Source organism: Phocoena sinus, chromosome 7, assembly GCF_008692025.1.
Source record: "Phocoena sinus isolate mPhoSin1 chromosome 7, mPhoSin1.pri, whole genome shotgun sequence".
In the NCBI taxonomy this organism is placed as follows: Eukaryota; Metazoa; Chordata; class Mammalia; order Artiodactyla; family Phocoenidae; genus Phocoena; species Phocoena sinus.
The window spans coordinates 72,417,059-72,438,401 of NC_045769.1; the positions used below are offsets into that span (position 1 = coordinate 72,417,059).

Below are 21,343 nucleotides of genomic sequence, written 5' to 3' on the forward strand. Positions count from 1 at the left end.
TTTTTTAAATGATGGTAAAATATACACAACATAAAATTTACCATTTTATAGGTTAAGCATATAGTTCTGTGGCATTAAGTACATTCACACTGTGGTGCTCAAAGTTACATTTTTGAGGCTTATCCATGGAAACACTTAGAGCTCTTGTTTACTCTGTTCCACTGCTATACATATTTCATTATGTGTATTTACTGTAGCATGTTCATTTGTACCTGAGGGCTTCAGATCATTTCCAATCCTGCAGCATTACAATTGTTGCAGCCATGCACATCCTTTCAGGCATGTTCTCTGTTGAGGATCCATGTCTGGAAGTGAAGCCCCTGGGTCACAGGGGAGTGGCATCCTCAACCCCCCTGGGTGTATCCAAGTTGCTTTCCAAAGTGGTTGTATCACTTACTCAGTTACTCTCCTACCAAAACATGAGAGTGTTGAAAAAAAAACCCGAAAGACAAAACAGAAAAAAGAAAAACCACACATTAAATTACTCTTTTTCTGATGATAAAATTAATACATTATTTAAAAAAAAAAAGAGGGGGATACAGAAAAGCACAATGAAGAAAATAAAGATCACTCATAAACTCACTACTCAGACACAGCTAACCATTCTTGACATTTTAGAATGTCTTCTCTTTTGTTTTTACGTGCATTTACATGTTTTAACATAATTGGTATCAGATTGTACATATTAAGTATGTTCAAATTTTTGGAATGTGTTTATATATTTACAGTCTCAAAAAGGCATAAAAATTAAGTTGCACTTAGTTATATGTCGAACAACCACTTTTAATAATAAGAATAGCATTAGATGAAATCAGGGTCATTCTACAGAATTCTGAATCTGTGGTTGCCAGACTTAGAGGGTGTGTGTTTTAAAATAAAAGCAAACTTGCTGCCCGTCCCTAGCAGCCCCAGAACATCCAAAATTACTACACTTTTACCTACCAGGTCACTTTTTTACATATTCCAATGATACTTGGTTACTTTTTCATACATTCATGCAACATCTTTAATAGGACCAACAAATTATTTCTAGTACCCCTTTTCTTATCCCTGAAAGTGCCCTACTGGTGAGGACTCTGACATCTGTGAACAAACTCAGCTCCTTCAAAGGCTCTTCTCCATGCTGCAAAGTGCTCAAAGCTGTGTACCTACACTTCCCTTCCTAGGAGGGTCCACAGTGTGAGGGGACTCAGTTACCTATCTATCCCCAGAAGCCTTTCCTATGGCTGCAGGTGGCCACTCTGTATCTGTGAGGCTGGACCAAATTACAGCTATGATTAAAGGAAGCTCACCCCTTCTTGGACCAGCATGCAGAGTTTAACTGTACCCATGCATTCTCCACATGGCACAGCCTTTCACACAATTACAGAGGACATCAAGGCACAAGGGACAAATTAAACTGACAGCTCCCAAACATAAGAGAAATTTGAGAGTATTATATGTTTTAACTTTATGGCTCATTATCTGAAAGAGCTCAAACTAGGCTACAACGGGGCCACTGTTAGTTACAACATTGTTCAGTATCTTGTTGCCCTTACGGTCTTGAATCTTCACAAAGTAATCAGAAAATTTTTGAAACAGAAAATTTTGTTGAGCTTGAACAATTTGGGCACATTTTATTCACTAATTCAGGGTTTGGCATACTACTTCTATAGGGTTGCCAGATTTAGCACATAAAAATACAGGATGTCCAATTAAATTTGAATTTCTAAACAGCAAATAATTTTTTATGTTTTAGTATGTTCATGCAATATTTGGGCCACATACTAAAAGCTTTGAAAGAATTACTAAGAAAAATGGAACAGAGAGTACAGCAATGGGGAATAATGGAAGAGGAGAGTGTGAGACCTTACTTCCATAGGATCTTCAGGGAAGACCCTTTTTAAGAAGTGATGAATAAAGCAGCAACCTGAAGGTTAAGAGCAGTCAAGAGGAGAAGGAGTGTGCAAAGGCCCTGAGGTAGCAAAGTACTCAGTGCTCAGTGTGTTTGACAAACTGCAAAGAGGTTTGTCAGCCTGATGTGAGCTGGGGTAGAAGGGGATGGAGTGGGAAAGGTAGGCTAAAACAAGACCCCCCAGTCTTAGTGCTATTCCATGGATAGAAGGCATTCAAAACCACCACTTTTGTTGTTGAGTAGAAAATAGATGTCACAGGTGTATGACAAACTGAGGTCACCATATGGGTTACAGGTGTATAGTTTTAAAAACATAACACCTTTATTTTCCAAATTGCCAGAGCTATTCCTGGAAGCATCCTCTCGACAACAAGAATGGTGTGGACCAGACATTCTTAAACTTTGGCGCTGATTAGAATCATCTAAGAAGCTTTCTAAAAAACCCAAGGCCCAGGTCACACCCTGATCCAATTAAATCAGTATCTCGGGGGCTGAGACCCAGGCATCAGTATTTTTAAAAATCTCCCTTGGTGTCTCCAATCACCCAGGGAGGCTGTTAAAATATAGACTCTGATTTAGGAGGTCTGGGCTGAGGCCTGAGATTTTGCAATTTTCTTTTCTTTTTTTTTTTATTGAGGTATAATTGACATATAACATTATGTTCGTTTTGTCTGTACAACATAACAATTCAATATTTGTATACACAGCCCAAAGAGGTCACCACAATAAGTCTAGTTACCGCCTGGCATCTCACTGTTACATTTTTTTCTTGTGATGGGAACTTTTAAGATTTACTATCTTAGCAACTTTCAAATATGCAATACAGTATTATTAACTATAGTTACCATGCTGTACATTACATCCCATGACTTATTTTACAACTGAAAGTTTATACCTTTGGATTCCTTCACTCATATCACTCCCACTTCCTGCCCCCACCCTCACCTCCCCACCCCTGGCAACCACCAATCTGTTCCCTGAATCTATGAACTTGGCTTTTTTGTTTGTTTATTTTGTTCTGATTTGATTAGTTTTGTTTGTTTTTAGATTCCATGTGTAAGTGAAATCATATGGTATTTGTCTTTCTCTGTCTGACTTGTTTAACCAAGCATAATGCCCTCAAGGTCCATTCTTGCAGCAAATGGCAAGATTCCTTTCATTTTCATCACTGAGTAATATTCCATTGTATATGTATACAATATCTTCTTTATCCATTCAGCCATTGATGGGCCCTTAGGTTGCTTCCATATCTTGGCTATTGTAATAATGCTGCAATGAACATGGAGTGCATGTATCTTTTCAAATTAGTGTTTTCATTTTCTTTGGATAAATACCCAGAAGTGGAATTGCTGGATCATATGATAGAAATAAACCTACTCATGTGTGGTCAATCAATCTATAATGAAGGAGGCAAGAATATACAATGGGAAAAGGACCATCTCTTCAATAAACGGTGCTGGGAAAACTGGACATCCACGTGTGAAAGGATGAAACTAGACCACTATCTTCCACAATATACAAAAATTAACTCAAAATGGATTAAGGACTTAAAATGTAAAACCTAAGACTATAAAACTCCTAGAAGATAACACAGGTGGTGAGCTCCTCTTGACATCAGTCTTGGCAGTAATTGTTTGGATCTGACTCCAAAGGCAAAGGCAACAAAAATTAAACTGAATAAGTGGGACTACATCAAACTAAAACACCTCTGCACAGCAAGGGAAACCATCAACAAAATGAAAAGGCAACCAAAGAATAGGAGAAAATATTTGCAACCCGATAAAGGGTTAATAACCGAAATATATAAAAAACTCATACAATTCAATAGTTTTTAAAACATCTGATTTTAAAATGGACAGGGGGGCTTCCCTGGTGGCGCAGTGGTTGAGAATCTGCCTGCCAAGGGAGGGGACACGGGCCCGTGCCCCGGTCCGGGAAGATCCCACATGCTGCGGAGCGGCTGGGCCTGTGAGCCATGGCCACTGAGCCTGCGCGTCCGGAGCCTGTGCTCCGCAACGGGAGAGGCCACAACAGTGAGAGGCCCGAGTACCGGCAAAAAAAGAAAAAAAAAAAAAAAGGCAGGGTAATCTTATTAAGAGACGATCTGAAGTATCTTCAGGAACAAATACTCAGTGTAGGCCCTTTGTTCTCTCAGCCTCCATTCTCCAATGCCTCTCTGTGCATTTGTTTGTCTCAGAACAGTCACGCACGGTGGGCCATTTGTCTTCCCTTATCGCACTGTGACTGCTGCCGAGCACTCGTTCAGCTGTGCGCTGCAGCTTCTCGGCTGACAAGATAATTACATTCCAGGGCAGACTGGGAGAAAGACAGGGAGTGCTCAAAAGTTCCGAAGCCGACTACCTAGTCATCGCTGGTACGGACTTCAAGATCAAGCACCTGATCTAATTAGCACACCCCCATCGCTGCCGGTCTGACTGTGGAATGCTGACAATTAAAAGCCTGAAGGCAAAGCCGATATCAGGCAACCCAGAGACAGACATTCACGCTACCTAGTGCCAGAAACAATTACATATTCTTTTTGGAATCTTGGGAGTCCTAGTAACACAGTCGAGCCTGGGGGTAAACTTTTGCATAATACTGGGAGCCCTGCGTTTATCGGTAATGAACAGGAGAATAAAACCTCACAAAAATGAAAGACCTCACGGGAAGAAAGCCTACTGATTACCTTCAGAAGGACTTATTTCAGCCAACCCAGCCGGCCCCCAGCTCTGGAAGAAGCACACTTCCTGACAAAAGCGGGCTTTCACCTGCAAAGAGCTGTTTTTCTTTGACCAGATAAAAAGTACAGTACAGTCCCCCAGGAAAAAAAAATGTTTTTGCCTCTATGGTTTCACGACTTCTTACGTTTCTTTCAAGATGTAGCCTTTCAATGTGAAAGTGATTACGGACACAAAGCTTTTTCTTCCTTTCTTTTTGCTTTGAGTAGGAAAGTGTTCTATAATCTCTAAACCCCTATATATATAAATACCAGGCTTTATTACCTTAACTTCCCGATGAGACCAACCCCCGCCCCACCATGTCTGCTGGCATTTGCACAGTGAGCACGTAGAGCCCAGTGAGCGCTTGCTTTAAAGTCAAGACCTGTTTTTACCACTTATTAGCCCTGTGACCAGGCAAGACACTCACTTTTCCAGGTAAAATGAAGGCTTAAAATCTTTAAAGATTAGGGACTTCCCTGGTGGCACAGTGGTTAAGAATCCGCCTGCCAACGCAGGGGACACAGGTTCGAGCCCTGGTCCGGGAAGATCCCACATGCCGCGGAGCAACTAAGCCCGTGCACCACAACTACTGAGCCTAGAGCCTGTGCTCCGTAACAAGAGAAGCCACCACAATGAGAAGTCTGCGCACAGCAACAAAGAGTAACCTCCGCTCATCACAACTAGAGAAAAGCCTGCGTGCAGCAACGAAGACCCAATGCAGCCAAAAATAAGTAGAATAAATAAATCAAAAACTATATATCGGGCTTCCCTGGTGGCGCAGTGGTTGAGAGTCCGCCTGCCGATGCAGGGGACGCGGGTTCGTGCCCCGGTCCGGGAAGACACCACATGCCGCGGAGCGGCTGGGCCTGTGAGCCATGGCCGCTGAGCCTGCGCGTCTGGAGCCTGTGCTCCGCAGCGGGAGAGGCCACAACAGTGAGAGGCCCGCGTACTGCAAAAAAAAAAAATTTTAGCAAAAAAATATTTAGTAAGTATAGTTAAAGAACAAGAACAGTGGCGTTGGTTAATCATATAATGTTGAAAATAAACGGCGCTGAGCATAAAATCCCTCCACATCGGTGAGGCTCCATAGAAAGAGTTAAGCAAGCACAAAGTCTAAAGAGAAGCAGCAGTTTGCTCTAAATATTTGGTTTTACAAATTCTTTATTGAAATGCTACTAGCAGATATACGGCCAGTTGACTTCTGACTTCCCCCCCTCCGACGAGGCACATGAGAAGTGCGGTCTGTGTAAAACGGTGGCTGACAGGTCTGAGGTGGCGAGGAACCCATGATGCTACGGCAGAAATGTCACCAGAGGAGGACATGAGGGCACGTTCGAGTCACCATCCAAGGCAAAAACCCAATCACAATGCCCAGCAAGGATACAGCCAATTATAAACTGTACCCCAGAACAGAGCCAGACTCTGAACCTGGAGGTGAGAGTGAACCCAACAGGAAGTACAGTCAAAGCAGGAATGAAGGCCCCATCAGCAGCTGTGTCTTCCATGGGGAGAACAGCAGTATAGCACCAAGAGCAGCCTAGAGGCTGCCAAGGTCCTCAACCTGAGTCTCTTTAAAGAAAAAACCAACCAACAGCCGGTCTACGGCTACCTGGGGCTGCAGGTATGTGGGGCTGCGGCTCCCCTGCCCTCAGCCCAGCAGGAGTGCACCCCTGATTTCTGGCAGCCGGACGCCCAGAGGCCCTGAACTTAGTGACGCTCTCTGAGAGGAACCTGAAGTGTGCAGGTGTGAATCCAGGTACTATCTCCTGAAGCCTTCGATGCCTGCCCGCTAAATCGCGGCCTGTCCACTTCTGATCCTCTAGCCTTGACAAACAGGAGATTTCTAGGGAGCAAATGCAGACTGTTGGACAAATACAAAATCTTTTTTGAGGTTGGGGCAATGTGAACGAAAAAATAGGGCTTGATGAAAGAAGTCAAGGAAACGAAGGTGAACAGAAAAAGCCAACCTTGCAAACACGAGTGAGAAAAGCAACCTCAGGAACTCCTGGGTGGCATGGTGGGGAGGAAAGGGAGAAAATCCATAATTAAGATAATCCATGGACCGAGAACAGGGAACGTAAGCCCAAGAAATTCAAGTCCAAGCATAGGAGTTTGCATTTCTACTCAGCTCATGCCATGTTGCGTCTTCAGAGTTCATCATTTCTAATACCCAAGAGTTCTCTTTTCCGGTCACACTGCTATAATTTATCACACCCAGGCATGCAAAATCATCCTTTTTCTAACATTAAACATGTTTAATCAGGACAATTTATAATAACACTTTAGGGCTTTAGTGACTGAATTTGACACGTGATATTTACAGTAATCATAATACTACAAGATTTAAAGTGTAATGTTTTTACAGTGTTAGATCAAGAAGCCAAATTGTCCATGTTCTTAGTTAGTTATTTGCAATGCTTCTGGGGGGAATCAGCATCCAGAAATTAATTAATAGTCTTCCTCTCCACAATGATCAGTGTCATCCTGGGTACTTCTCCTAGATGCCAACTCCTTTGTACCCTCACTCTGGTGACGATCAACAAATGTGATTAATGTTAAACCACTCGTCCTAGTAGCCAAAAGCCAAATGTCACACCACATGCAGGATCGTAATTATGCTTTAGGAAGTAGATGGATTTGGCTTTGTTAACCAAGAATTAACCCAGAATCTGGAGGCCCCTTGAACTATTGCGTCTGGAAAATACCCATTATGTCTTGGCCTGGGGGATACCAGGACATTTTTCAAGGATAGCAGTTTCATGCAAAGCTAAGGGCCTTGAAATTCCTTTTCAAAAGGCTCTAAACCTTTCTTTGTCAAACTCTAAAGTTTCCCTCTGCCTTCTCTTCTGGAACCAGTCAAATTTACACATATTCCAGCTCCACTTGAGTGAAATTCAAGTTCCCATTTAGGTATTTGCTGTTAACCACAGCTCTCACGCTTCATGGCCCTTTTGACATGTGTTTATTTGAAAAGTGAGTCGATGAACCAGTGCCTTCCTCGTATTTGACAAGCTGTATCTGACTTGGGGACCCACCTCAATAGTCAGTGATGGAGGGGCCCAAAGTAACGGGAGGGATGTTACCTGGATTCTTATCCACAGCCCCTTCAATAATAAAACACAGTGTCAAGGCAGATGGACGACTGACACTTTTTTAACAGTTCAGCTTTCCATCAGCTTCAAACTTAAACACAATTATGAATGGTGAAATAAGTAGAACATTGCAAAACCCACAAATTAAAACCAAAGCCCATTTTTCCATAAATGAGGAGTAGAAGGTTTGGATTTGAGCCGGGTGACCACCTCTTGCAAGTGCCCGGGACCTCCCAAAACATGTTGGTGTTCCCACATCACCCTGGCTTCATTTGTTCCTCCCTTGGGTTCCCCTCATCCTGATTTATTTACTTACTATCATGATTATTAATTCTGATTTAGTTTTGTGCATTTTCTACACTACTTAAATCTTCTTTGGAATAAGATAGGATATCATTATGCTTGAACCTTAGGAGATGCCCTAAATTCTTCACTCAAAGCTTAGTTTTCTTTCTTTGCCTACAACTGTGATAAATTCACTCATCGGATTTCACAATACACGGAAACTTTAGAAGAGAACAGCTGACAAAATGAGTGATCGTTTCTTCTTGATGTAGCACGGCATATTAAGCCTACTGAATTGATGTTGGTGAATGCAACAGCAAATGAATAAATGAGTGAGTTGGTAGGCGAGTGATACCTTACAGCTTAACAAGGAGAAGACAGAAACTAAAAACAAAGAAATGAAACGAAAGCATAGCAGTTGGGGTCCACTTGGTAAGGATGTGATCTATCTGCAAATTCTACGGATAGAAGCCTTTGACGATTATAGAGTTACAGTTAATATTGATATGTATGACTATTTCTTCAAGAAAAAAGTCAAGGTATGCTTGAATGTCTTTATTTATGAAGACAAGAATGTGTCCTGTACATTTTCGAAAACTTTCTGTTTGAAAATAAAGTTTTAAAACATAAAACTTAAGGAAGGGGTAATTTTCAGCTGTCTAGAAAGTTGCCTTCTTTGAAACGCTTCAGTCCTCGGCCATGTTTGGTACCTGAAGGGATGAGCTAATATTGTGAGTTCTCCTCTGGTAGGAACGACATCTCAGGGGAAGCAACGTAGGTGGAGAATGCAGACAGTTTAAAGGTAGGTGCTGATTCACAGGGTCATGATGTGTGGGGAGCGATCCCAACCAACCCCAGTACCATGCTGACATCCCTAAAAGTGTACTCATTACTTCTAGGAAAGGGGGAGTTAACAGCAAGCATCCAAACAGTTCACTCCTTTGCTCCACCAAGCGATTGACAATGATTGACAATTAAGACCTCTGGACTGAATGACCTGCAGGGCGACCTGAGAACAGTGAGGACCCACGTGACCCAAACCTTAGTTTCTGCAATGCTACAAAAAAGAGAAGACAGTTCCTGGTAGTATGCTCAGAACTTTTTAGACAAAGGATGCTCCACGAATGGAAGATGTTATATAAGTGTTATTTCTATTTGAGACTTGAGTCCCATTGTGATGTAAATCACAGCCCTAGACTAAGGCCACCACAGGGGCTGGATTTCCCCAGCAGCAGCTCTGGCCTTTTCATTTTTCCACCTGAGCACGGGAAGCAGCACCAGACAGGGCTACAGTTTCAGGAGAAACACCCATTTATTATCTGGAGCCTGTTTCTCCTGGCCAGTTAAAGAGAGGTGATCTCAACCAGCAGGTTGAACCCACACTTAATGCTTCTCAATTACAGTGAGCAAAGATTGACTTATTCTTTTTCGTTTACAGAATTATGCAAAACTCATTCCTGGAGCTACAGTAGGGGTACTACAGAAGGACTCTGGAAACATTCTCCAGCTGATCATCTCGGCTTATGAAGTATGATATTTCACTGCTGGGTTTTCTTTTTGCATTTCTTTGGTATTTAAAAACTAAGATATGTTTTAGGCTGTTAAATGCGCTCTCCTTTGTTGGTAGAGACAGTGCTTATCCAAAGAAAATCTCTCTGCATTAATGGATATAAAAAATTATATCCAAAATATAAATTTTGTTCACCTTATTTGCAGTTATTCTTCCCGGAAGGTGGGGCAGAATGTAGAAAAATCATAAACCTGATCAAAAAGGTTGTTTTTATAGTAATAACCAACAACAGCACTGTCACCTGCAAAATTTTAATTCTACTGAAAAGGTTTCATGAGTCATACAATTAAGCTTCCCTCTTCTCTGCCTGAAAAAAAATTAAGTTTAAATTGCCAACGAGTAACAGAGCTATGAGAACTAACTCCACAGGCTTAATGAGACTAAATCATAACTCAAGGGAAAAAACACCAAAGCACACCAGGAACCACTTTGTAGATTTTCTGCTTTTGAGAACCAAGGAAATTTTCCACTGGTTTTATGTCATATATGTACATAAATACATTTATTTTTCTTTTGCCTTGTCTTTGTAAATTAGTGCCTGAAGACAGAATTCTTCCTTTAAAATAAGATCCATACCTACAGGGTTGCTATGTTTTCTCTCTATGTCACCATTTTATAACTCAGTCAACAGTGGATGACCAGTTGCCAACTCTTTTTTATTTCAGTTCCTAAATATCATTATCATTCCCCCTTTTTGCCTTTACTTACAAAGAAACACACACACACACACACACACACACACACACACACACACAAAGATGAAGCTCTAAGTTAGGACAGGAATGAAAAAAATAAACTTTTATAAAGCAGTAAAGCTCTAATATTTGCTCTAAACAGAGTTACATAATAGCAGATGAATAAAATTCTAATTTTGATCCTTTAAAATGACAAATAAATGACCCATATGCACTCTATGCCAATACTTAGCATATACTGAACCAGTGTTCCTTGACATTTCAGAATCATCTGGAAAGTTTTTTAAAAATAGGTGTGTCCAGATTCCTCTCACAGATGTCTTGGGAGAATTTTAAGGGAAGGAAGAGTCACGTATTTTGAGAAAAAAACCCCAGTGTTTTTGACATCACCCCACCAATTTTGAAACTCACCTTAATAGGGAAAAGCAAGTTATTTTTTCTCGAATACATTTTCTCAAAGAAGAAAATACAGATGGTCCATTAAAGTTATAGGATGAGAGGTTTTTTTAAAATTCATACCCTCAGAAACTTCAGTTTTCTTAGCTCACATAAAAATTTAATCACCATGCTAGTTCACGCATGAAATTCTTCCAGACAGGAAAGCTTGTCAACAAAATACCATAAAAACCTTCCTCCCTCTTATGCAGTAAAGTTCTAATGTGTAGAATCAAGTAAAATCACATGGCAATTCTTCACTGAATTAGAACACGCTCAATTTTCTTTAACTCAGGACTCTCAAAAGTGCTGGCCACTAATATTTTCAAAGGAGTTAAGCAAAGTAGAAAACAGTGAATTGTCAAAAATATTTCCCCTCCTGTCTGACCAGCCCTGTCTGTGCCCCTGCTTGCTCTGTCAGAGTTTATGTCTCACTTTACATCTCCAATCACTCACATTATTTACAGAGTAGTTGAAATCAAGACATCAAACATTTGAAGTGAATCTTGTGTCTTCATTTTACTGTCTCAAAAATATGAAGTGTCTGTTATTCTTATATCAAACCATCTTGCTCTAGAGGTATGATTGAAACTCTATGAGTCACTGTGAGGTATGCAACAGATCTTGGCACTGGTTCAAATTATTTTTCTGTTGTGCTATTTTTTAAATGTATCCTAAAAGGACCTTAAAATATGGGGATCCATAGACTAGATTTCTTTCCAACCTATAAAAAAGAGAGAGAAGGAAAGAGACTATATTGAGAGAAAACATAAAACGCTTCTGACTTGTAGTGGGGCAGAGGCAAACAATTTGTGTGTATGATTAGTGACGATAAACTTCAGCTCAGTATTTTACAGTGCTGTATTGACATTTAAAAAGCCTTAAATACCAGATGTGTATTCACCTGGCCATCATTCACTACTTTCCTTCCTTCCCTAACCACATAATAAAAGCGGCTGAAATATCCATACTCCCAAGGGTAAGGTCCTCTGTTGGCATTTAAGTTCCAGAAGGGAAGTGACTTGTTTTGTTTTGCCTGGTTCATAGTATATGCTCAATAAATGAATGAGTGAAAAGATGATATATACAAGCAAACACTTATGTCTTTTCTTTGGGAAATTCACATTAAAATATTCCTGGTGAAATTTGCAATATGATATTCCAATTAGATCATTGCTGAGATTTCCTTCATTTTGGTTAGATTATGTAACTCACTACTCCTAATTGCTGTCATCTACAAACGTTCAGGTCATATCCCTCATTTCTCGTTTAGTTCACAGTGTCACTGTCTCCAACACCACTCCTGTCTTATTTCTTGATGATTTCAGCCCATATGTATACGTATATATGATCCTTCCCGTACCCTGGACTCTCAGTTTCTTGAACTCTGCTTCTGAAACGATCTTGTTCCCTTCCCTCTTAATTACCTCCTCATACCTTCACACTCTTTTCATACCTTAAACGTTATCATTGCCGATAGTCTCAGTTACATGCAATCCATTCTCTGCTCACCATTTCCAATCTTTTCACCTCACTCTTGCTAGTTCCCCTAATATTTCTTCCAACCCATCAGGATCTCCAATTAATTGACCCTGTCCTCTGTGTACAATTCCTCATCCCCTTGATGTCCTCTCTCACTTGGCCCCTCAGCTTAAATTCAAACATTGTGGTCACTCCTTAGACACACTCTCAATTCCCCTGCACCTTATAACTCCTTTGAGGTGGTTGGCCAATAGTGGTCCTGGTAAAATCCAACTGTCCACTCTGCACAGCTGAATGGGAATGGGAAAAACATACAATTATGCTACTGGATCTCACTTTAAATTCATGATCACAGACTTCAAGCTGGCCCTCAATGCTGCCCAGCAACCATGCTATATTTCTCTAGTAAACATCCAAATGGAGAGATCTAGGAGTCAGTTGATATGTTAGTGGGCACATCAGCAGAGTAACCTGGACTCTCCCAAACATACTTCGCCATAGTTTTCTGCTTCTCAACTCATGGTAATTCCATCCTTCATGTGGCTAGGACCAAAAAGCTTGAAACGATCCTTGACTCCCCCCTCTTTCTTTCACACTGTACATTTAATCCATCAGGAAATCTTGTTGACTCTACCTTCAAATTTATTTGGAGTTTGATCCAATTGCTTCATCTACTGTCCTCATCCTGGTTGGAGCCACCGTCCTCATTCACCTGAATTATTGCAAAAGCCTCCTAAATGATATTTCCCATTTCCACCTTTGGTTTCCTACAATCTGTTTTCAACAAAACAGCCAGAAGTTTCATTAAACGTGTTAAGTCAACTCCTATTACTCTTTTGTTGGTAACCCTAATTGCTTTCTCATTTTACGTAGAGTAAAAGCCGAATTCTTTATAACAGCCTACGAGAACCCTATCAGGTCTGTTCCCCTCCACCCCATCACCTCTGACTTCACCTCCCGTTATTCTCCTCTAATTCTGCTCCAGTGCAGCAAACCTGCCCTCTTCGCTCTTCTGCTCCCAGAGCAAGGCAGACATGGTCCTCCCTTAGGGCCTTTGCATTGGCTGCACGCTCTTCCTGAAACACTCTGTTCACATATATCTGCGTGGCTAATTTCCTCTCACTTTCTTGAAATGTGACCCTCTTTTTTTTTTTTTTTTTTACATCTTTATTGGAGTATAATTGCTTTACAATGGTGTGTTAGTTTCTGCTTTATAACAAAGTGAATCAGTTATACATATACATATGTTCCCATATCTCTTCCCTCTTGTGTCTCCCTCCCTCCCACCCTCCCTATCTCACCCCTCCAGGCGGTCACAAAGCCCCAAGCTGATCTCCCTGTGCTATGCGGCTGCTTCCCACTAGCTATCTACCTTACGTTTGGTAGTGTATATATGTCCATGCCTCTCTCTCGCTTTGTCACAGCTTACCCTTCCCCCTCCCCATACCCTCAAGTCCATTCTCTAGTAGGTCTGTGTCTTTATTCCTGTCTTACCCCTAGGTTCTTCATGACATTTTTTTTTACTTAAATTCCATATATATGTGTTAGCATACGGTATTTGTCTTTCTCTTTCTGACTTACTTCACTCTGTATGACAGACTCTAGTTCTATCCACCTCATTACAAATAGCTCAATTTCGTTTCTTTTTATGGCTGAGTAATATTCCATTGTGTATATGTGCCACATCTTCTTTATCCATTCATCCGATGATGGACACTTAGGTTGTTTCCATCTCCGGGCTATTGTAAATAGAGCTGCAATGAACATTTTGGTACATGACTTTTTTTGAATTATGGTTTTCTCAGGGTATATGTCCAGTAGTGGGATTGCTGGGTCATATGGTAGTTCTATTTGTAGTTTTTAAAGGAACCTCCATACAGTTCTCCACAGTGGCTGTATCAATTTACATTCCCACCACAGTGCAAGAGGGTTCCCTTTTCTCCACACCCTCTCCAGCATTTATTGTTTGTAGAGTTTTTGATGATGGCCATTCTGACTGGTGTGAGGGGATACCTCATTGTAGGTCTGATTTGCGTTTCTCTAATGATTAGTGATGTTGAGCATCCTTTCATGTGTCTGTTGGCAATCTGTATATCTTCTTAGGAGAAATGTCTATTTAGGTCTTCTGCCCATTTTTGGATTGGGTTGTTTGTTTTTTTGATATTGAGCTGCATGAGCTGCTTATAAATTTTGGAGATAAATCCTTTGTCAGTTGCTTCATTTGCAAATATTTTCTCCCATTCTGAGGGTTGTCTTTTGGTCTTGTTTATGGTTTCCTTTGCTGTGCAAAAGCTTTGAAGTTTCATTAGGTCCCACTTGTTTATTTTTGTTTTTATTTCCATTTCTCTAGGAGGTGGGTCAAAAAGGATCTTGCTGTGATTTATGTCATAGAGAAACAAGTGACCCTCTTAATGAATCCCACCCTGATCACTTTTTAAAAATTGTAGCCTATACCCCCTGCCCACACTCTCTTAATCTTCATTATCCCACCCTAACTTTTTTCCATAGCATTTATCACCTTCCTGGTACTACATAATTTTCTTATTTATTGTGTGGTTTCCTTTCTGTCTTCCCACACTGGAGTATAAACTCAATCCAGGGGTAAGCTATTTTAGACGTTTTTGTTTCTCAAGCACCTAGAACAGTGTCTGGTACATAGTGGACACTCAACAAATATTTTCTGAATGAATAAACTGGTAATGTAACTAGTTGAGATAAAACAGATTTAAAGGGTATATTTTAATGCTAAATTGGCAGAAATTGAAATCTTAAGACATGGTGGGAATAATCTTTAGGACTGCGAAACGACACTTTAATCTCTGACAAAGACTACATTCTGAAAAGTCAGCCTGTGCCCATCTATGGAAGGAGTGACCACGTGGGGCAAATAACAAAGCAGAGAAGAGGAGTGACTTAGAATTTACAGTCAGCACCTTAGAATTAGGAGGAAAGCAGGGTTATCGTACCATGCAGTTGGCAAAATTATATTTCAGGAAAGTTTGAAGCAGAATATGCTTTTAAAATTCTATCAATGAAATGGGTATAGGGACTCAAATCCTTTTCGATGAAGTATAACCTACTTCATAGTATTTTACAATTTGTTTTTATTCTGTTTTCTAAAAATAATTTGGTTTTGAAATTAATTGAAATTAATTTGGTTTTGAAGTCCCCCAAATACAAACTTCTATAAAAGAAAGAGGAATAAAGAAGGTCTGAATAATAACACTAGCTTTCCCCAAACAGCAGCCCTCCCTTCCCCTTCCTTGACATTCTTCCTCCTGGGAAACGTTGCCTCTACGTACCCCTCTGCCATCACCCACACAACCTGTATCTAGTCTTCCCCTCTTCCAGCCCCGTCATCGCATATCCCAGCCACTGCATCCCTGCTCCTCATGCCTCAGGCGTGGTGAGTGCAGCAACATGCCAGCCTCCTTGACTTAAATCTTCCTGTCCACTCCTCTGGCCTGTCCTGCACATGCCTTCCAGACAACCTCCCTGCAGCTGCCTTTTCAGTAAATCAGGCCCCTGCTTAAAAGCTTCATGGAATATTTCCCGCAGGTGTTAACTCATCTCTCCAAACCTCAGGGTTCTTTGTGGTCTGGTGTCTCCCCGGACAGTAGGGGTGCAGGCTTGGGCTGAGCCTCTCTTTTCTCCATTCTGTACCACTCCTGGCACTGAGCTTTCTCTCTTTTGGTCCCCTCACCTGAAATACCATTGTCATCCCCTCCACACATCTAAATCCAACACAGCCATTAAGGACTAGTCTTCTAATACTTCAGTCTTCGCTGACCGCCCTCTTTCCTGAACTCTCCCAAACCCTTATGTATTACACAATTTTTTTTTTTTCTAATTTAATGGTACATTGACTGACGTTGTACGTTAACTGCTTCACTTGGTTCCACCTTATTTTTTCAGCAAGATGATCATCTTGGGGGCAGAAATCCTGTCTTATACCCATTCCCCCAGACCTGGCTCTATACTAAATGTACAATAGGGGCTCTATAAATTCCAGCACTGATTTCAAGGCACAGTTTCTCTCACATTTTAACATCTCTAAAATTGGGATACATTTTATAATTAGTCATGTCTTACCAATGCTTTCAACAGAATGGAAGTCACAATGTAGTTTTCATGGTCTGCACGTGTATAATCTTGGCAGTAACTGTATGTGTTATTGTCACTTCAATTCGTTACGCACGCTGTTGGTAGTGTCGAGTACAATTGCTATTTTTAAATATCTTCCAGGTTTGCACTATGACTCGATAATGAAAAGTTACTGTTTGCGCAGAAATGTACCAAAACTGAATAAGAGGGAAACAAATACTGATATCAGCGAAGCAAATATTCATTGTTGGAGGAATGATCTGTATTCCTTATAAAGTAACAACCAGCTGCTTTATGGGACCTAAAAATGATGATACATAGGATACAAGTAAAGCAAGCTATTGTTATATTTTGTTACTGAGATACAGCAAAAGATTTGCCTTTTATATGCCAAGCAATGCAATTCAGGACTGGAGAAATTTTTCCAACCCTCAAAATGGATAAAATAATTTTTAAAACAATGATAGACGGACAGGTTTGATTCATATGTAGTGCCAAATGATCTCGAGGTATTTTGTCATAGTTTAATTGTCATAAAATAATGGTGTATCTTATAATTGATGGCATCTTAGATTCGATAAAATATGATGTGTGTGTGTGTGTGTGTGTGTGTGTGTGTATTGCTTGCTTTCTTGCTTGATTGGTGATATGGTGAATTTCTTTTAGACCCAATTTAATTTTATTTATTTGTTGTTTAATGAACATGATTCACAGATTCTTCTCTTCTGGCTCTATTTTTTGGTTGTGACTTCGTTCAACTCTTTATGTCTTATCTAAAGGAACTCCGGTCTGAGGTGGAGCTGGAGGTGTTAGGAGACACAGAAGGACTCAACCTGTCATTCACAGCTGTCTGTAATACTGGGACCCCCTTTCCACACCAAAAGAAATGTTCTCACATGAAGGTGGGAGACACAGTAAGTAGACGGCCCATAGGTCATCTGAAAAAACATCTAGATGATCTGTCAGAAGTTACCTTAGTGCACTGAAGCTAGACTTTTCCTTTCAAGAATCTCAAAAGCGATTTTCAAAGATTTCCTAATAAATGCTTTCGCAAAGCTGATCCCCAAGCAGCTTTGTTTCTTCCCATGCATATTGGTGGCTAGCAGAAGATAATTAGTATTTTCTTTTTTTCCAGGCTTCGTTCAATGTGACTGTGAGTATACCAAACTGTGAGAGAAGAAGCAGGCACATTGTCATAAAGCCTGTGGGGCTGGGGGACGCCCTGGAGATCCTTGTCAGTCCAGAATGCAGCTGTGACTGTCAGAAGGAAGTGGAGGTGAACAGCTCCAGATGCAGCAACGGAAACGGCTCCTTCCAGTGTGGAGTGTGCGCCTGCCACCCTGGCCACATGGGTCCTCACTGTGAGTGTGGGGAGGACACGCTGAGCACCGACTCCTGCAAGGAGGCCCCGGAACTCCCCGCGTGCAGCGGAAGAGGGGACTGCTACTGTGGGCAGTGCATCTGCCACTTGTCCCCCTATGGAGACATCTACGGCCCTTACTGCCAGTGTGACAATTTCTCCTGCGTGAGACACAGAGGGCTGCTCTGTGGAGGTAGGCCATGTCCAAATCCACCTTACAGGGCGACCGTGCACGTATCAAGGAAGGGCTGTGCATCCTTTGCACCTTCCACAGCCACCTGGGCACAGCAGGTGCTCAATAAATGTTTGCTGATCAGTTGAGTGGGTTGACCTTTAGACTAAGGTAACTGATCTTCCCTTATGTTTTTTTCTGGCTCTGACATTCCCTAGGGGTGAGATCTCTGCCAGCTGAACTTACATCTCTATTATTATTTCCCTGGGAGTAAGTAGGTGAAAGACGGATGCCTTCTCTTTGGTTATTACCCAGACGCCACAAAACTGCATGTAATCGAACGCCATTATCTTCCAGACTATTCTGGATCAGGCTCTTGGTATCTGACTCAACTCTTAAATGCTTATTACTTCGGAAAGATAAAAAGCCAGGCTACTTAAGGAGCATACTGCAAAGGACGAGGGACACAAAAATTCTAAATGCCATGCATATTTATTAAACACCTGTTATGTAACATATACTAGGTTAGGCACAGGGTATAATAAAGATGAATAAGGACATATGTGAAGAAGGCTATGGAAACGGTAAAAATGAAAAATCCTTGGAATTTTTTGAGATTGAGAAAAATTTTAAGTAGCAGAAATATTTATGTTCTAATATCCTTTGTAGATGTAAAAATCACTTTAGTTTAAAGCTGTATGACATATAACATGACTATTATAAAATCATTCTGAGAGATGCACATACGTATTTAAGTACAATCTAGTCAGACAAGAATTACAAATGTGTTAATTATACTTTTAAATGATACAGATTTGTGCTACAATTGCAATCGTAACCGACTGCTGAATTTAAGCTCATGGCTTTTTTTTTTCTTTTCACAATGTGTGAGCAGATAGCTTTTCAAAACAGAAAGCCATTATCTTTACAGAAAACTAAGCAAGTTACGTTTTCAAACCATAGTGTCAGGAACATATAAAAGAGACTGATTTTCAGGGGAAAAGGCCTTTGAAAAACATCTGATACCCTTAGAAGTGCGCCTCTGTTTCATTTCTTGGCTTTTGCTGTTGCTGCCAATAGACTCCTCTGAGGCTGCCTTCTTTCTTCCCCACCGAAGAGTGAAAAGTTTAGGGTCTGTCCAGATTGAGACACATTTCTCTCCCCTTTCATTCAAAGGTGTTTTTCCTTATCTAATGGGTGTGTTTCCAAACCCACATTGGTCTTCTTTTCACACAATGCAGACAGAACACAGCCTGAAGCCAGAGGCTGTCACCAAGTCTCGAAAAGAATCTATTCAGCAGAACCCCAGATTGCATTTCTAATAGAAATCTTTAATAAAATATGTGTGCTTAAGACATTTGAAATTGCCTTTTCAAAAAAAAAAAAACAAAAAACTCCAAAGTGTAATCAAATACAGTATAACAGCAATTATGACCCCACCTGTATTTCACCCTTTAGATCTGAAGTCAGAGGTCTAAGGCTGTGTAAATCGATGGGTTATGTTCAGCCACACAGTTCTTCCCATTTTTTGGTGGTCTTTCAGTTTATTTTGTGTCACGCATGCAGACGGACATAGATTCAGAGTCAACTTGATCTGTGCATTTGTAGTTCAGATGGTCTGACAATAGTGCCTCTCTTTGAATCAGATTCAGTGATCGCTAAAGAAATTCTATTTAGAAAATACAATTTTTTTTTCATTTGGACTCAGAAAACTTCACCAATGCCCATTTCCTTCATACATTGGGGTACTTTCCCATCCTCAACCATGACTGTTTCTCGAATGCTTTTTTATGTTCAGTAACATCTCAAAGGATGTTCCTCGATTATTAGTAACTTTCTCTTTTAAAAGGTATAACAAAAGTACAGTCATTCAAATTCAACGAAGAACGGAGCACCTACTATGTGCCTGGCATTGTGCTTAGTGTAGGGATAAAACTGATCCTGGCCTTGTGAACACACAAGCTATGGTTGCTGTTGTTTGTCACAGAGGCCTGACTATGCTACAGCCTCATTTCTCATGTAAATCTCACTTATTTTACAACTAACATGCTCTGCAATGTGTTGCTTCTCTGAAGGGCCATTATCACAATGTTCTTTTCATGCACCTTCTTCCATCCATCTGTAAGCACTCAAAGATAGAGGGCTCCATTGATTTTTCCCTTGCCCAAATTCCATTAGTCATTTAAATTTTGATTCTAAGAGACTGGAAACTCTAACAGGCAAACAGCACTACAGAAAAAACTTCCTGCCATTGTGCACTTAGTTATCAGTCAGTGGCATTCCAGAAAGATATCTCCCTCTCAAAAGAGCCTGATAATTTTTTCTTGATCTTTGGTTATCATCTTGCCTCTACATGAAGCCGCTATGAAGTTTTGTTGTTGTTGTTATTGTTGTATGAACAGGTACCTTAGATAACTGGCTGTTTGTGGATATCGATTAACAACATTTGTGACTGGGTTAATGGTTCTGGAAGGCCCACAGAAAGGGAGGGTTTCTAAGTTCTGAAAGGAGCTCTTGGAAGGGTTTTCTAAAATTTCTGCCAAGTAATCCTTATATGCAGTGATACACTTGGGCATTCTCAAAGCCTTTGCAAGTGCACATTTCATTTGACAATATTTATATACCGTATACATTTTTCAGAATAAACTTCAACGTGGAAATCACCCCCCTATCATGAAAGTAAGTTTCCCCTCTTGCTGAGGAAGAAACAAAAGGCAATTGTACTTTAGAGGACAGCTTACATATAAAAATTAAATGAATGGTTTTGGCCTAAATAACCTAACTATTCTTAGCTTTGAATTAATTAGTTCAATTATGAATTAAATAGGTTTTGAAATGCAGTCTTAATGTCATGGATCCAGATAAATTTCAAGTCATCTTTCATTAGAGAAGTGTAAGTCTTTTTAGTATATATATGTACAAATTACTATATTACCCTCTCTATATAGATATAGATGATACAGATACAGATGTAGATATATAAATATAGATATAGATATAGATATAGGTACATATACACCAGGAGAAGTCAGAATCCAGCTTCAAAATCTTTGTGGTTTATCCTTTGTTCTGTGATTTCCTACTCCATGTCTCTTAAGGCCAGGTCATGAAGATAGAAAAGTAATGACCTTCTAGACCAAAGTTTACAAGAGAAAACCCAGAATGCTTCTTTCTACAATGAACATGGCAACGTCTCCTACAAATGGAAACCTGCCTCACTTGTGATTTCTTTTACATCTGTTTGGTTTTCAGTATAATTATAGGAGTTTCAATACTGATGGATAATTTTGCTGTCAGATTCTTCTTACTGGATAGTGTTTAGGAGTAATGATAATAACTTAGATATTGTTTATTTATGGGCCAAGCACTGTTCTAAACGTTGTTATATATTATCTCAGGTAACCATCATAACAGTCTGATGAAGTAGTGCTATTAATAACCCCTCCTTACCAATGAGGAAACTGAGGCACAGAAAGGTTGAGTAATTTTCCCAACTTGTCCCAGCCCGTACCAGAGCCAGGACCCAAACACGTG

General features: G+C 40.4%; 1 protein-coding gene across 3 annotated transcripts in view; it reads left to right on the forward strand.

The window, feature by feature from the left end:
- ITGB6 (integrin subunit beta 6) overlaps positions 1-21,343 on the forward strand; it is a 68,300-nt gene that overhangs the window by 24,320 nt on the left and 22,637 nt on the right. For all 3 annotated transcript variants that reach the window (XM_032638320.1, XM_032638322.1, XM_032638321.1), the window contains 3 exons: positions 9,430-9,519; positions 17,057-17,191; positions 17,413-17,830. In XM_032638320.1, the coding sequence (XP_032494211.1) occupies positions 9,430-9,519; positions 17,057-17,191; positions 17,413-17,830 (643 nt within the window). The remainder of the gene's footprint in view (positions 1-9,429; positions 9,520-17,056; positions 17,192-17,412; positions 17,831-21,343) is intronic.